Raw genomic sequence first — 16,075 nt, forward strand, 5'->3', positions numbered from 1 at the left:
GTTTCTACAACCAAACCTGCTAGAACGGAAATCGGGTGGGAGACTGGGCTGAAGTTTGCAAAGGGATTGCTTTATCCCAGGTTCCTGCCTTAGTCTAAGTGTTTAGACTAAGAAAACTGAAAATTGCTCATCATGTTAATAACGTTAACAGCGGTGCTGGCATCACAAGTAAAATATATCATAGAATTACCATGACATTTAGTTTCTCTAACGTGTGGTATTCACTTTTTTCTTAATTTCAGTTCCTAAACCCCAGATGAAGTTTAGTGTTCAAACGATGTGCCCTATTGAAGGAGAGGGGAACATCGCTCGATTTCTGTTCTCCCTGTTTGGCCACAAGTACAGTGCGGTTACTTCCACTCTGATTGACAGCTGGGTGGATACAGCCATCTTCCAGCTGAAAGAAGGGAGCAGTAAGGAGAAAGGAGCGGTCCTGCGCTCTATGAACGCTGCCCTGGGCAAGGCGTCGTGGCTGGGGGGCAGCGAACTCACCGTCGCAGACGTCGTCGCGTGGTGCGCGCTCCAGCAGACGGGCGGTGCGGGCGCCGCCCCGGCCAACGTGCAGAAATGGATGAAGTCGTGTGAGAACCTGGCACCTTTCAGCTCTGTTATGAAGCTACTGAAGTGAGCCCCTGTGCTTCATAATGGTGTAATTTTTATCTTGTTCCAGCTCCTGCCTGCCGTAGTGATCAGAGCCCTTTCTGAGATGTATCCAAGACCAGTTCTAAAATGAATAAAAACATTGCAGCTACCTTTTGTGCGTGATCTTTTCCCTAACTGATGCACAACATGCATATTGGCTTAGTAATTCTAAGGTATCTAAGGAAGTCCTATGTAAATACAAGGTGCACTTTTAATTTTTGCTTATATTTTTCCCATACCCCAAATGCTTCTTCACGCAAGTTAAAATGTACCAAGGCTCAGTGCAACGTGAGTCCTTTCTCTTGACTGGAAGGCTTCTGAACTAAGCCAAAAAGACGAATACCTTTAGACAGGAAAATAAAAATGCATTGAAATATTGTTCTGTAAAAAAAGAAACGTTTTATATAACTTAGCATACAATAGAGGTTAGTTCTTCCGGTACTTAAACAGGAGAACCGAGTCTTGCATGTTCGTCATGTTCTTCAGAAAGCAGTCTTATTCTCTCTCTCAGTTTCTCTATTTCTTCCTCTTGTTGTCTCACCTTCTGTTGTAGGTTAGAAATAACCTGAAAATGAGAGTCAGTTTACTTCGTTTATAGCCAGGCAAGGTTAAAGCCTTACTAACCTCTGCTGAATTGTGTTTGCAATCCACTACAGCCACATTCTGCAGCAGCACAGCTCTTCTGTGTATTTCACACTGTAACTTAATCCACAAACAAAAAGGTGGGGCAAGGGAAGGAAAATGGATAAAAAGATTCTGAAGAGCTGATGGAAAGCTTCAAAAGCTTCTCTGACCTATAAAAATGCCTCAAGCTGTATGTAAATCAACTGTCCAGTCTCAAAAAAATTACCTATACTTCACGACTATTTATCTCATTTCACCAGAAACATCACTACAGTGTAATCAGAAAAAAAAGAGTGTCTCAAAAACAAAACAAAACCCCCACAACACAGGCATTTTTGTTTTGTATTTCTGGGTCTTGTAAAGGTTGAGGTTAGTGACATAACTTACGTGTTCCGTGGTATGAAACAGTTCACTTTCACGAAGCTGAGCAGCAGTTGGTCTTTCTGTAGCGCTCTGACTGGTGAGGAGTTTAACATACTTGGCTTGAACTGGCCATTTTTTGTAGAAAGTATGAGGAATTTGGCCATTCCTTAAATGTGTAAGAACTTTTGTCCTCTCCATTTCTGTTCCAAATGGTTGGAAGAGCTCTAGCAGGATAACACCCATGCTGTACATGTCTGACTAGTAATGGGACGAAGAAGAAGTTCTGAGATAACTGCTAGTTTTTATTACCTACTAGATTTCTTCTTCTCATAAAACACAACATGAAAAAGTTTCATGACAAGTTTCATAACGATATGAAAAGTATCAAGACCCTACTAAAGGAACACTAATTCAAATCTATATAGACTCCTCAGAATTGTATTAGAAACACATTTTTTGCATTAGTAGCAGATTAGAAGGCAAAACTGAAATCCATGTTTCAACAAAACTATTAAGAGTAGGAGGAATATTTTATGTATTTACCAAATATTATGTATTTACCTACTGAAAGACTTGTTTTATTCTTATTATCTATCTTTGTGTGTTAACAGAAAAAACCACTCCTTACCTTGAAATCATAGTGAGATCCCTGCAGTTGTTCTGGTGAAGCATAGAGGCAAGTCCCCACGCCTGAAGTGTGCGCCAGTCCTTCAAAGAGGCAATTTAGACTTGCTCAGTTAGTGTCACATTGCTACCATTTCACTTAACAATTAAATATTTAATGGTAGAAACATCATAGAACACCACTAAGCTTTCTTCTCTTACCATTTATTCTTTCTGTCTTAAACCACTGGTCTGCATCATCCCAAAGAAGATCTTTGCAAGCTAATCCAAAGTCTCCTATTTTCACATGATGGTCTGATCCATGTAGGAAGATATTTCTGGGCTACAAAACGAGAGTACAAAATCTGCCTATATAGCAAATTGTGACATTGCAGCTGTTTCAAAGGCTACGAATTCCAGCGTTTCGCAGCTCTAAGAATTACTGTTTAACACTTCCATTAGTGAGAGAGAAAATACAGTCATAGCTGATACCAGATTATGTGTTAGCAACACCATTTGGGCAGAAAGACCACATATGAAGGGTCTAGAAAAAAAGGAAGAAAAGCATTAACAGAAACCCCAAAGATTTAGTGGAAAGAGCACTTTTTTCAGCAGAAAATGGGAAATTTGCATAAGGGTAATGTTAACAGGAAGAGGCAAAAGCAGACAGCAAACTGGGCAGACACAATGTGAAACAAAAGGTACTCCTCTATATGACCAGCACAGCTGTAACACCCTACTTGGTATGGGGAGTTGCTATGAAAAACCCCAAAGGGATGGGAGACTTGAGACCAGTAACCGGAGAAACTGAAGTAGTTTTATCCATCTATTTTGGCTTTAGGATGACTAAGACGAGAAATGCTAGCATTATGTATCTAGAAAAGACATAGTTTCCAGATACAAGAAAACATAACATGAAATTACTGGTTTTACTGAGTCTGTATCACAAAGTTTCTTGCGCTTAGGTATGTTTGGGTGAGAAGTAAAAGCATTCTTGCTTAGTACAGTTTTTTTTCCTTACTCAACAGACATCAGCACTAGCAAGGAAAGCAAAGGCAACTTAGGCCTTTTTTTTTTGCATTCTTAAGCTTTTGGTGGTTTTATAGTACTTTTAAAATGTTGCAGTGAATGATGCAGTTACTTCAAAGCTATTCTAGAACCAGACATTCTGCAACACCTCAAAGAATGACACTGTTCAAGTGTGAGATTCCAAATACTCTATTTCTGATTATGGACTATCACTCCAAAAATTACAACTCCCTTGTCTATGAGCAACATAATCAAAGAGCCAGTCCTCCTGCCACCGTGTTGTCCCGTGGGCAGAGGAAATCAAATTAACATCATGAAGAGCTATAAGTAATAATAGAAGATGACAGTGGCCCTGCTAAAGCTTTACTGGCTGATGATCCGGTCTGTGACACAGTGAGTGCCTGGAAGGACCCGTTCACCTCACTGACCCCCACGTAACCATCTGACCAATATTATAATTTGTGATTAAAGATACCTTTAGATTAGGAAATGTTACATTTTTTTGAAAATGAACAAAAGAGGGAAAGTATCCACATACACTGGTATAGAGGAGACAACGTATTTTTCATTGTGTAAGAGCCCAGGTCATCTCAAATTTAACTATGATGTTGCTTTAATTCTCTCATAATGTAAGTTATCTTTGTTTTCTTCAACCTCCAGTAACAATTCATTGAACTTACTTTAATGTCTCGATGCATCACTCCCATGCTGTGGATATAGCACACTCCTTCCAGTAGCTCTTCAAAAATTTTCATTGTCCAGCGGGCATCCACAAGATGATATGGACCTTAAAACAATTTAAAATCTATATTATTTCAGCTAATTTTACTGAGTTTTTAAGTTTATGGTGGTATGTCTTGTTGAATTCTCTTTGTTTGTGATGTGGATGAATTTTTTAATAGAATGAGAATAGTTTAAAAATGGAACTTCTCATGCTTCTCTTCACAGAATCCCAGAACGTCAAGGATTGGAAGGGCCCTGGAAAGCTCATCCAGTGCAATCCCCCCATGGAGCAGGAACACCCAGCTGAGGTTCCACAGGAAGGGGTCCAGGCGGGTTTGAATGTCTGCACAGAAGGAGACTCCACAACCTCCCTGGGCAGCCTGGGCCAGGCTCTGACACCCTCACCGGGAAGCAGTTTCTTCTCAAATTTCAGTGGAACCTCCTGTGTTCCAGTTTGCACCCACTGCCCCTTGTCCTGTCACTGGTTGTCACCCAGAAGAGCCTGGCTCCATCCTCCTGACACTCACCCTTTATATAAACATGAATGAGTCCCCCCTCAGTCTCCTCTTCTCCAGCTCCAGAGCCCCAGCTCCCTCAGCCTTTCCTCACACGGGAGATGCTCCACTCCCTTCAGCATCTTGGTGGCTGCGCTGGACTCTCTCCAGCAGTTCCCTGTCCTTCTGGAACTGAGGGGCCACAACTGGACACAATATTCCAGGTGTGGTCTCCCCAGGGCAGAGCAGAGGGGCAGGAGAACCTCTCTGACCTACTGACCACCCCCTTCTAACCCACCCCAGGTCCCATTGGCTTCCTGGCCACAAGGGCCCAGTGCTGGCTCATGCTCACCCTGCTGTCCCCAGGACCCCCAGGTCCCTTTCCCCTACGCTGCTCTCTAACAGCTCATTCCCCAACTTACACTGGAACCTGGGGTTGTTCCTGCCCAGATTCCAGACTCTACACTTGCCCTTATTCTATTTAATTAAATTTCTCCCTGCCCAGCTCTCCAGCCTGTCCAGGTCTCTGATGGCAGCACAGCTTCCAGTGTCACCACTCCTTCCAGCTTGGTGTCATCAGCAAACTTGCTGACAGTCACTCTATTCCCTCATCCAAGTCATTGATGAATATATTGAATAATACCAGCCCCAGCACTGACCCCTGAGGCACTGCACTGGATCCAGGCCTCAACTGGACTCTGCCCCATTGACCACGACTCTCTGGTTTCTTCCCTTCAGCCAGTTCCCAGTCACCTCACTGCCCGCTCATCCAGACCGCACTCCTCAGTTCAGCTGTGAGGATGCTGTGCAGACTGTGTCCAATGCCTCACTCAAGTCAAGGGAGATCACGTCCACCGCTCTGCGATCATCCATCCATCTTGTTATGTCCTCGTAACAGTCAATGAGGTTGGTCAAACACGACTTCCCTTTAGCAAAGCCATGCTGATGGCCCCTAATGACCCTCTTATCCCTGATCTGCCTTGAGACAGCACCAAGGAGAAGTCGTTCCATCAGTTTCCCAGGATGGAGGTGAGACTGACACAGTATTTTTGAAACAGCAAAAAAAGTCACTAACCTCAACATTCCAAAAAGGAGAGGTCAGGAGGCATGAACATATGTCTGCCTGAAAACACTCCTCCAAGCCTCATCAGATAGTTATTTGATTATGAATTTAACAAATCCTTTAATTTTAATTAAGTGCTGAATTAGAATGAAAAATACAGTTCCAGATAATTTACACAATGCCAGGTTTCCTGTATTGATTTGCACCCTTCCTTTTTGGATCCTAATCCTGCTGTTGTGCTACACTCTGAAATTCCCAAATCCCCTCTGGCTGTAGCTGTCCTAAACAAACTTACGGTCTCATTGTCTTTACCATTTCCCATATTATTTGGTTAAACTACATTGTCTTCCTGCTCTAATGATGCAGACCTAACATGTCTGTTGCCACTTTAAACACTCACCATCTACTCCTACTTGGGTTTCTGCTTTTTAATACCTATCCTAGGACAGTGTTCACCCTTCCTCCCATCGCCTGGGAAAATGTGGGAAAACAGCGTTTTGCAAGGTCATTCCCTGACCAGGAACACCATCGTTTAGCTTATGAAAGCAAAACCACTACGATTACAGGAGAGATTAGTGGAAGTCAGCTGATGGTTAGCTGGTAAACCTGACTCCATGACTGAAGAGAACAACAGATTTATCTTAATAGCGATTAAAACTAAGATTAAGCATTAGTCATACAGTCTTACAATCTATTAAGCATACGCTCCTTTTATGCAGCCACCCCAGAGAAAGGAACACATCTCTCAGGCTTCAGGAGCATGAGACTTGTTCTTCCAAATGTTACCAGCTATTGAAGACGGCTTGTTATCAGAGCACGGGAACTCCTCAAGCAATGGCGGATCCTTTAGACTGACGATAAATTGGCCTGTACAGGAGTTTTGATTCTTAAGAACAAACTTACCCATGCTTCCGGCATACATTCATTCTTTTAAGAACTGTCTAAAACTCATGAACTTTTATCTCTTTTACCAACATCTATCAAAGACTCAATACTAGCTGTTATTTGATTAAGTGAATAAAGGATCCCATGAAGAGGATCCATGTTATAAGATCCTGAAGTAAAACAAAATCAGGCAATTATGAAAAAAAGAAGTATTAGCTTTATAATGAATAAGTAAATTTTTAAGATGGTGATGAATCTTACTGGAAGTTTCTTCTGTTTTCTCGTTGCATCTTTTATTACGGTCAACAATCCAATCCCACAAGGATATTTCACATAGTTGCATTTGTATATGAAGCATCAAATGATATTCCACCTAACAGAAAAATAATAGCCTATGATTTTGCCACTGTAATATGAACAGTATTTCCTTAGTTATTTTCTTAAAAGCTAATATATGTATTTTTTAAACTAAAGTTAGATATCAAAATGACATTGAATACATTTTGAACACATTGAGTATCAAGGCTACACACATTGATATTCAAATTGACTTTAAAAGCTTCTAGACTTACTGAACAGAGGTTCATTCTGGCTTAGAAAAAGTGCAAATTAATATAAAATAGCTAAAAATTCAACCTCTTGATATCAAATTTTATGATTTATTAACATGAATATGTAACCTTATACTCAGTTTCTAAAAACGTACTATTTCACTTGATAACCTCAACAACTCAAGCAAACACCTTTAAAATCCTGGATTTCTTGCAAGAGGAAACTCCAACGGATGGCAAAAGCTCGAAGCGTTCCGAACTGGCCGTGTCACACAGCACGCTTCAGCGGTGTGAGTGCCAAGGAAGTTTCACTAACAGAACCATGGGCAGATTCCCTGCCCAAATCTGCTTCTCTCTTCCTCATGTGTAATCCTACAACGTATGGGCACCATATCACATCCCTAGAGACTTCTTCAGTAATATCTGAATTCGCCATCAGTACAGAATGCTGATGATTTTCAGGTTTGATGTTTTTTTAATGCAGCAGCAGTTCTTTTTATTCATGTAGGTACTTCGAAAGGACGCAAGAAAACTAACACATAGAAGCTTTCTTGTATGCCGAGTTTTGCCAGCTCGTCTGGTCAGCGTCCTTGTAAACGTGTAACCCACTTAAGTAAAAATTGCCTGTATTTTTGGCTCTAATCACAGTCATTTCATTTTTTTAAATGTTTCATTATGAATAATTCCTCTGTCTACCAAAGACTACTTTACAAACATCATTAAATTAGACAGCAGTTAAGTATATTTAAAGAGTATTCACCTCAAACTCTCCACAGAGCGCTACACCATTCTTGGAGCATCCCTCAGTGCAGGACTTAGTTCCAGTGCTAGCAGCTTGATCCAGACTAGAATGAGGTACTTGTGCTGAATGGTTTTTCTCATCAGTTGATTGACTGCTAACACTACTTAGAAAGTCTTCTTGTAGTACTACGGATAATTCACATTTATTTGGTTTCATACACTCTTTACTATTGCTGTTGGTAAAATCATTCCTTGTATCCATATTCTGCACTAATTCACTATCCAGATTTCTAAGACTGGAACCGTCACAGGACTTCTTTTCTTTTGAACTAAGGTCAGCAAAGATAATCGAACTACTGCTTTCCACACTCTGAACGTGGCAGCGATCACTGAAAATAATAAAGGGAGAGAAATCAAAATATGTACACGGTTTTATACCATTTACTTGTCATACACCATTCTGAAAACGTTGTGTTTTTTTCTTCCCAATTGCAAATGGCATCCCAGAGCAAGAGTTCAGCCGCTTCCTGACTTAAAACTTGAGGATCAAATAACCGGCAGCGCGGGCTCCAGCCTTTGTAACCCCCGAGAGCTGACCCGGCAGCTGGCAGGGAGGCACGGCCCCGGGTCTCCACCCGCCAGCTCAGGAAATTACACCATCACTTCTCATAAGGCTCCATGTCCTTATTGAAAGGGCTAATCAACACGTCTCAGAAACAGAAGGCCCCATCACCCTAATGAGACTCCACAGTACTAATTAGTGTTGCTGATTGGCACAAAACTTTTGAAGTGAATTTGAAGCCCAGGACTACATTCAGGCACTTGGGAACGGAGAGATCCAAAGAAGGTACAACTATCTCGTAATATTCTTCAGCTTACACAACCAGAAGACAAACAACGACATGGAAAATTAAGACTTTTTTTGGTTACAATTTGGAAGCAAAATGCACTTGTGCATTGCATGCTGAATTCTGTACTCTTTAAATGTTACTTAAAAAAAAGCCCTATGTTAAAGCCAAATAAATGTTACAATGGAGATTTACAATACTTACTTGCCACTCTCTTGCTCCAAAGACAATGGCTGCAACTCCATTATTGCTTTACCTATTGGGTGAAAAGATAAATATATTTTTTTCACAAAACAAAGCATGCATATATTTACTATAAATTAACATTTAAGCTATAGCATCTTACTGAACTTCATTGCCTGGAGATACCTTTTTCTCTATTTCTGCTGCTGTTTCTTAGTCTACTAAGAAGAAACCCTAATACGTTTTTCATTTTTCTTTATTGAAAAGAAAATACATGTTGTCCAAGGTGACTGGAAGGGTTGTACTGGGCTCTCTTGCATATTTGCCTAGATTTCACATTTAAGAAGGTAGCCTGTTCAGAATTACAGCTTGTAAGGTATATGATCATACACAGTTAAAGCAGCGACTCCACAAGGCACCATCCTTTGCATCATCCTGCTGCTGTTTTGGAGACACCCAATATTTTAGAAATAATTTTCATTACAATTGTATATTTGTGTGAAAAAGCAGTTTGTTTTAGCACACAGAAGCAAATATGAAACATCAATCTTGTAAGCCAAGGAAAACCATTAAGTACCACGGCACCTACCTATAGATCTAGTTATGCACTTACATTATCACCGGTAAGTCCTTGTGAAGTACTGCTAGCACTAAAAATTTGCATCCTTCAAGAATCTCGGTATCATTGGTTAAAAAGTCTTGTCTGTTTTACTATACTATGAACATTCTATGTGTTTTCTTTGGTGCTTATAGCTGAGTGGACATCAAGTCACTGACTTGGAAAGCAATGAAATCATAAAGCGCATAAGCCAACCTCCCACTAAGAAAGGGTCAAAAGATTTGTGTTTCGGAAAAGGACAAGAAAGGGACTGACGGATTAGGGTTACAAAGGGACCAAAGGACACCGTGTGGAAAGAGTTGAGAACAGAGAAACTGAAGAGAACAAAAAAGGGGGCAAGCAAAGTCTAAAATGATACAAAAGTAGACAAATTCTCAACAGTTACAGACGATAGCCAATACCCAAAAAAACAGATTGCTCTGTCACTTCAGGACCATGAAACACAACTCATCAAATCTAATCTTGTGGAAAGCAAAACAAGAGGAATTTTTTTTTTGGCCATTGAAGTGTTTATTTCCAGGTTCTTTCAGTTTTTCTAATCTCTTTTCCACAGAAGCAACATAGTGGGAAATTCATCCTAATTTTGCTACAAACGCTGACATTGCAAAACATGGTAGCAAATTTGTGGGGTTTTCTCCTATTCATCACTTTTTCCTATTCATCTGGCTCACCCCCAGTATTCATCCTTCTCCTTGTCAATTTACTGCTTTTTATGTTTAAAGGTTTTCATTCACACAACTTCAAAATCCACAGCTCCAAATTCTTCATTAAGAAACAGATACGTTATTCAGCAAGAGACTGAAGTGCACAGAGAGACACAAAGATTGCGTGGTCACCTGTAGTTTGCTTTTTTGGGGGGAGGGGATGGGGGGGTTGTTTTAATGAGGGGAAAAAAATAGTTATTTTATCAGAGAAGTAATACTCTAAGTACCAGGACAGAGGCCACAGGCAGGATGTAAGCAAGAATGACGCAGTCTGCTGCACTCCCCTTTTGGACGCGCTGTTTGAACGTACTCCATCCAAGCAGTGTGATAGCCTACGATGTTACGATGCTGCAGCCCAGCCAGCACTTTAACTTCTCGTAGCACCTAAAAAGACAAAAAGAAACTGTATGACTGTCCTTAGTTCTGAGTGCTTAGTTAACTCAGAAGACAACAAAAAATAACAGTTTCTGAGAAAGAACAGATAAAATTATTACAGTAACAGAGGAAATTTGGAAGCTTTAAAACAAAGAATGATTTTCATAGTTGCAGAGATGATCCAATTCAAGTTAATAATATGCTGCTTTTAATGGACTTAAATACGACTCAATCTTTTTCTACTAGGTATCGATAGGCTCAAATGTTTAGAAACTCAGAATGCATTAAAAATGTTATTAATGTCTTTGCTTTGGGAAACGTTAACTGTGTTACTAAATTAAATCAGAACCAGCTACAGCAGACAGGGAGTTAAAACAGATGAAACATAGGAAAAATAATACCTTCATGCAATCTCTTCTTGTAGCTTTCTTAATGTTAATTTTTTTAATGGCATAGAACTGACCATCTAGCTTGTTTCTGACCTGAAAACAATTGCAAGAGGATAAAATCAGATGTTAGTGTGTTTAGATTAATGAATTATTAAATCCTTTAGAACCAACTATTTTCTACAAGTTATTTTCTGCACCCCATTCAGATAACCTTTCACCCGTACCAGAGGGCGAAACCAGGATCAGGCTCCAGCTGTCCAAGATCAAGATCCTCTGCCTTCTTTCAGGGCTGCAAACATCTAATCCACTCTAGCTGAAACACACAGCTTTACCTATCTATCAATTAAGAAATGCTGATAGGTCCTGAGAACTGCTTGAACAGGTTCTCAATAGATCTGAGAGATCACAACTGTCATTTACATACGCAAATACCACATGGGGAATCTTAGGCTGGCCATACGCTACAAGTATGTAATACAATTCAACATGGGGCTGGACAGGTTCCACTCCTATTAAGGCTGCTTTTTTTCAAGCAGTCACAACTGGGCTGTGCAGACTACTCGGCTCCTGTGGAAGTTTTAAGTCAATATATCACCACACCTCACACGAGAAATAAGTAGTTTTCATGCACCTTCCAAGGGTCAAAATACACAAAGTAAACCATCTGATAAATCCTGCTTCCAACAAACAAAACCCAGAACTAAGCATCTTTTGAAATGAAATGCCAGCATCCTTCACGTGTGCAGGTTTGTACCTGTTCTATGGGAAAATTAGTATTTTTATTTTTATCTTACAAAAATAAACAGTCAAAACCTCAACTCTAAATTTCAAAGGAAAAAGAGGTATGAACTGATCAGTTATAAATGGAAGGTAAAGAATACCTTGTATACTTTACCATATCCTCCTTTTCCTAGCCTTGCAATCTCATCAAATTCATTCAAGTATCGTGAAGTCTGTGCTTCAAAGAGAACTTCTTTTTCCCTAATAAAAAAAGGTTAAGCCGCATTAAATAGAACTACAACTTATAAGTAAGGTATTATATAGGCTACAGGTGTACACAATCTCAAAATACTATTTACATTATGAAAAGAAGAAAATACTTTGACATTACTATAGTGAACACTGCAAACCAGCAGACTGCAACAGCATGCATGTGTGCTACAAACCCACCCTGTGCTAGCAGAAGTATTCAGATGATTTCTTTAAGTTTATGTCTGATAAATCTTGTTTTCCTGACTGGTGCAACTGATCATGAGAGTTGTATTCAAGAGAGAATTTTCACCAGATCCATTTGAGAGTTTGGAGAAAATGTTACTTTTTTTTTTTCCTTCGATGTTTCAGAGCCAAAATATGAAGTGCAGTATTAATTAAATTTGCAGTGGAGTACAGAACTTTAGGGAGGGAGTTAAGTTTAATGTTTCTAAATGCTTTGAATACATACCCAGTTGCATGACAATCTCCATTACCAAGTTCCTATGAAACAACAAAATGCAACATAAAAAGCCATAACAGAGTAACAGGTCTATCATGACATCAGCATAAACAGTTTAATCAAAATAGAAAATACAACTATGTTCCTGGAGAAAATTAGGTTACTGATAGCCATTCACTTTCTGCAGAAAGCCTCACCAAACTAAAGTATTATTATCCCAGCAGTAATCTGCTATTGTCCCTCTGCTGGAGAGATTACTGCCCTTTTAGAGTTCTGCTGGCAAACAGGATAAAATGAGGGCTCTAAAATGTGCTTAAGACAGAATTAACTAGCTTAGTTCAAGCAGCAAGATAAGCACACTGGTCCGATTCAGCCTGAAGCACACTATGCAGTATACAAATTATGCCCTCCACTAATATAAATACAATGGTGTTAGCACAATCAACTGGAGCAGTTTAAAACTGAAAATGGAAGTCTGACCATTGTTGAAAAGATCTGTAGCAGTACTTAAAACACCTTTCCTGTGTTATAAAGATTTTTGAATTATTTAATAAGGAACAAAACATTGCTGGCTTCAAAAGCTGTGATTTGCACCCATAGAACCAGAACATGCCATCTCAAACATCTGAGGTAGCACAGGAGTACCATTTTGTACAATTATTAAAAAGATCCAATCCAATATTAAAAGAACCCCCAAACAAAAGCTTCCTTTGATACAATGATGCATTAATTCCTTACTGCAGAGGTTGCCAAAGAAATTTAACAAAGCTTACCCCATTAAGTATTTGTCGATTAGCTGCTTTCATTAGTTCAGTGATGGCTCTATTATGCTGCAGTCTTACAGTACTAAATTCATCACAGAAGGCAAAAGGGGAGAGCAACCCCGTTCTTGTGAACGCCTGACGAAGTACTGTACAAATCGACAGAGAAAGGTCACATTAAATAAAGCCTGCCACTAAGATCATGTAAATAGTTGTTGTTTTTTAAATTAGAAACTTTATTTGAAAGGTAGCACGTCTGAAAAACAGAATAGTTACTCCTATCCTAGTGCCATTTCCCACACTCTCAGCAATAAACACAACCTAAGTCAAAAGTAGAGCTGCTCTGTGGGAATGCGTTTGCATAATACAGTGATTTGCCATGTCCTTCCCATCCTACCTTATCTCAGCAGATGAATTATATCAACACCTACCCATTCACTTATTTGTTACTCTTGGACTTATTTTGATGAGAGAAAAGAGAAATTCAAAGCACGGTCATAATTACGAGGACACGTTTATAATAAAAACTGCTAAAGTCAAGATTTTCCAATTCACATACACACATTTGTGCACATTCACTGTGTAACTTCACTGTAAATGAAGTCACTCCCACCCCTATAAAACAACACATCTTTCTCAGTTGCAGTAAAACAACGCTGTGGCGCACAAAAACCTAACAAATACTGGAGATAGCGCAACTGTAAAGATGCTACAAAAACGTACTTAGAAGGTTTAGGAGTTCCGCAGTCTTAAACCAAACTTGCTTGTAAGAGCTTTTTTGATATGTACCAGTATTTCCAAAATTAGCCTATTACTTTCTCGTTTAAAGTAGATTATATGTATTGGAAGTGAACCTGTAAGAAATTAGGAATTTCGCTGCACAAGCCCTATGGACACAGTTACACACACCAGAAAAGTGGGCCAAGTGCCAACATGAATATAGTAGCCAAAGCCACAAAACAGATACAATACTGCAATACGTATTTTCTTTATTCATCAGGTTTATTCCACTTGGGAAACTGGTTTAAACTATACTGATGGAAGAACATCAAGCAGCTACATACTTTGGAAGATACCCAGGTTGGTATTTTGTTCCTCTCCCAAAAGGAGGAAATTTGGCTGGGTTTTTTCTCTGACATTTTCAGCTTCGATAGAGACAACAGTAAACCCAGGGCTACACAGCTCCATCAGACTTCAGGAATGAAAAAAATGGCAGCTGTCTGCACTCATTACTAGTTGCTATAAATGGCTTAAATTTTAAGTACAAACAATATATTAGATTTTATTTTTTACAACCACGTATAGTAAGGAGAAAAACCTTGGAGATTGTTTCTCAAATACACTAAGTATGCGTTTAAATGAACGAAATACCTAAGATAAGTCACATACCAAAAAAAGAAAGACTTCACACCTAAAAATGTGATTTCCCTGAATTATATCAAAAGACTTTAAGGGAAAATAAAGGACTTACAAAGGTATTTACTCTGGTTTTCACAGACCATAATTTTGAAAGATCTAGTGAAAACAATGGTGTAGCTATTTCTTGATGAATGTTTTTACTAAATCCCTCTTCTGTATTTGCTCTTAGATCAGATTTGACAGTCAAATTGCCCTGTTCCATTTCTCATGAAGTAACTCTCATGACTTAGCTGCAACAGAACTGGCTGATCTTTGAATTTACTGTTAAATTTGTTATTGTTTTCAAATTTGTTACTGTTTTCAAAAATAACACAGGTCCTCTTTCCCAATTAAGCTGGTTCAGGGTATTTACCCTCTTCCCAGAATTACTCTTGTCCCAATGAGATGAGACCTACAGCTTCGTATTGATATTACACTGTAATTCTGCACAGAACAATCAGGCACATATTGCAGTAAGGCAGTTTGAGAAACAAGAAAGAAACACTCTTACTAACTTCGGAACAGACACCTCGAATGAACGGGGTTGTGCGTGTACATGTGGCAGAGATGCTCCAGCAGCGACACAAGCAGCAGCTGGTTTTGGATGGTCGAAGTGAAATTCACAAACTTCTGCGACCCGTTTGCAACTCGCAGCTCCGCGGGCACATCCGATTCTGGAAAAGGACAGTCAGACAAACGAATTCACATCTCACTGTATGCCTGTTTATCAAAAGCCCAAAACAGCGAAACACACGAACCCACACAGCTTCAGCACAGCCCTGCCTCACAAAAAGCCACCACACGAGCTGCCACTGAACAAGAAACCTGAGACACTAATTAGGAACATCATTATAACTAATTTTTGTAAGCTATCCGGAGAGGACGAGGCTCTCCCCGAGGGAGGGGGAGCTCCTCCAGCGGCCGCGGGGCACGGTGCCCGCCGCCAAGGGCCTGCCCGCTCTTGCATCACCCCCGCCGCTGCCTCTTCCTCGAGGCGACGGGGAAGGGAAGGAAGGAGGAAGGCGGCGGGCCTACCCTCCTTCCCACCCCGCCAAACGGGGGGAGCCGGGCCCCGCCGCCAGTCCCCTACACCGCCCGCGGGGACAGGGCTGCCCCGGGTCCCGCTTACCGTCGAAGCGCGGCTCCGGGCTCTCCTCAGGAAACTCGATGGCGGGCGGCGGGGCGCGGGGGCCCGCGGCCCTAGGCGGGAACGCGCCCCGCCACATGCCGGGCGCTGGGGTCCCGGCCTCCGGGCCAGCGTTTGCGGCCGCTCTTTGAGCGCAGAGGAACAGAACGTTAACTGGAGGAATAAATCGGAGCGCGGTAAACACGGCCCGGCGAGCAGAGACGGGCGGGAAGGCTACGGCCGAGGCTCGTCCAGCAGCCTGGCGGCTGGGAGCGGAGGCGGCCCGTCACGCAGCGGCGCCGGCGGAGCGCCCTCCCGTCCGCGCGGGGCCGCGGCTCCTCGCATCGCCCGCCAAGCGCCCGGCCAGGCCCCCGGGCCCGCGCCGCCCCCTCAGCTCCGCGGGAGCCCGCTCGTCGCAGCCTCTTCGGCCCCTCGCCCTGACCGGGGGTCGCGGAGCCCCCTCTAGCGGCTCCCGGCAGCGGCACAGGGGCGGTGCTGGTCCCCGTGTGACCCGGAGGAGCT

General features: G+C 41.3%; 1 protein-coding gene across 2 annotated transcripts; it reads right to left on the reverse strand.

Annotated features, from left to right (window-relative positions):
* Positions 1 to 1,018: 1,018 nt before the first annotated feature.
* On the reverse strand, positions 1,019 to 15,885 carry EIF2AK1 (eukaryotic translation initiation factor 2 alpha kinase 1). 2 transcript variants are annotated; one of them, XM_065850372.2, is made up of 15 exons: positions 15,557 to 15,885; positions 14,943 to 15,101; positions 13,042 to 13,178; positions 12,278 to 12,309; positions 11,718 to 11,817; positions 10,849 to 10,929; positions 10,356 to 10,456; positions 8,771 to 8,821; positions 7,738 to 8,107; positions 6,688 to 6,799; positions 3,942 to 4,048; positions 2,455 to 2,575; positions 2,258 to 2,337; positions 1,654 to 1,887; positions 1,019 to 1,207 (listed from the first exon to the last, which is right to left on the reverse strand). In XM_065850372.2, exons 1-15 carry the CDS (start codon positions 15,651 to 15,653, stop codon positions 1,085 to 1,087), a joined length of 1,905 nt encoding a protein of 634 aa, XP_065706444.1. In that variant the 5' UTR covers positions 15,654 to 15,885; the 3' UTR covers positions 1,019 to 1,084. The 2 variants fall into 2 exon arrangements, with proteins under 2 accessions (XP_065706444.1, XP_065706443.1); XM_065850371.2 differs by having other exon boundaries at positions 8,771 to 8,822; positions 10,300 to 10,456; positions 15,557 to 15,884.
* Positions 15,886 to 16,075: the final 190 nt, after the last annotated feature.

Source organism: Patagioenas fasciata, chromosome 15 (genome assembly GCF_037038585.1).
Source record: "Patagioenas fasciata isolate bPatFas1 chromosome 15, bPatFas1.hap1, whole genome shotgun sequence".
In the NCBI taxonomy this organism is placed as follows: Eukaryota; Metazoa; Chordata; class Aves; order Columbiformes; family Columbidae; genus Patagioenas; species Patagioenas fasciata.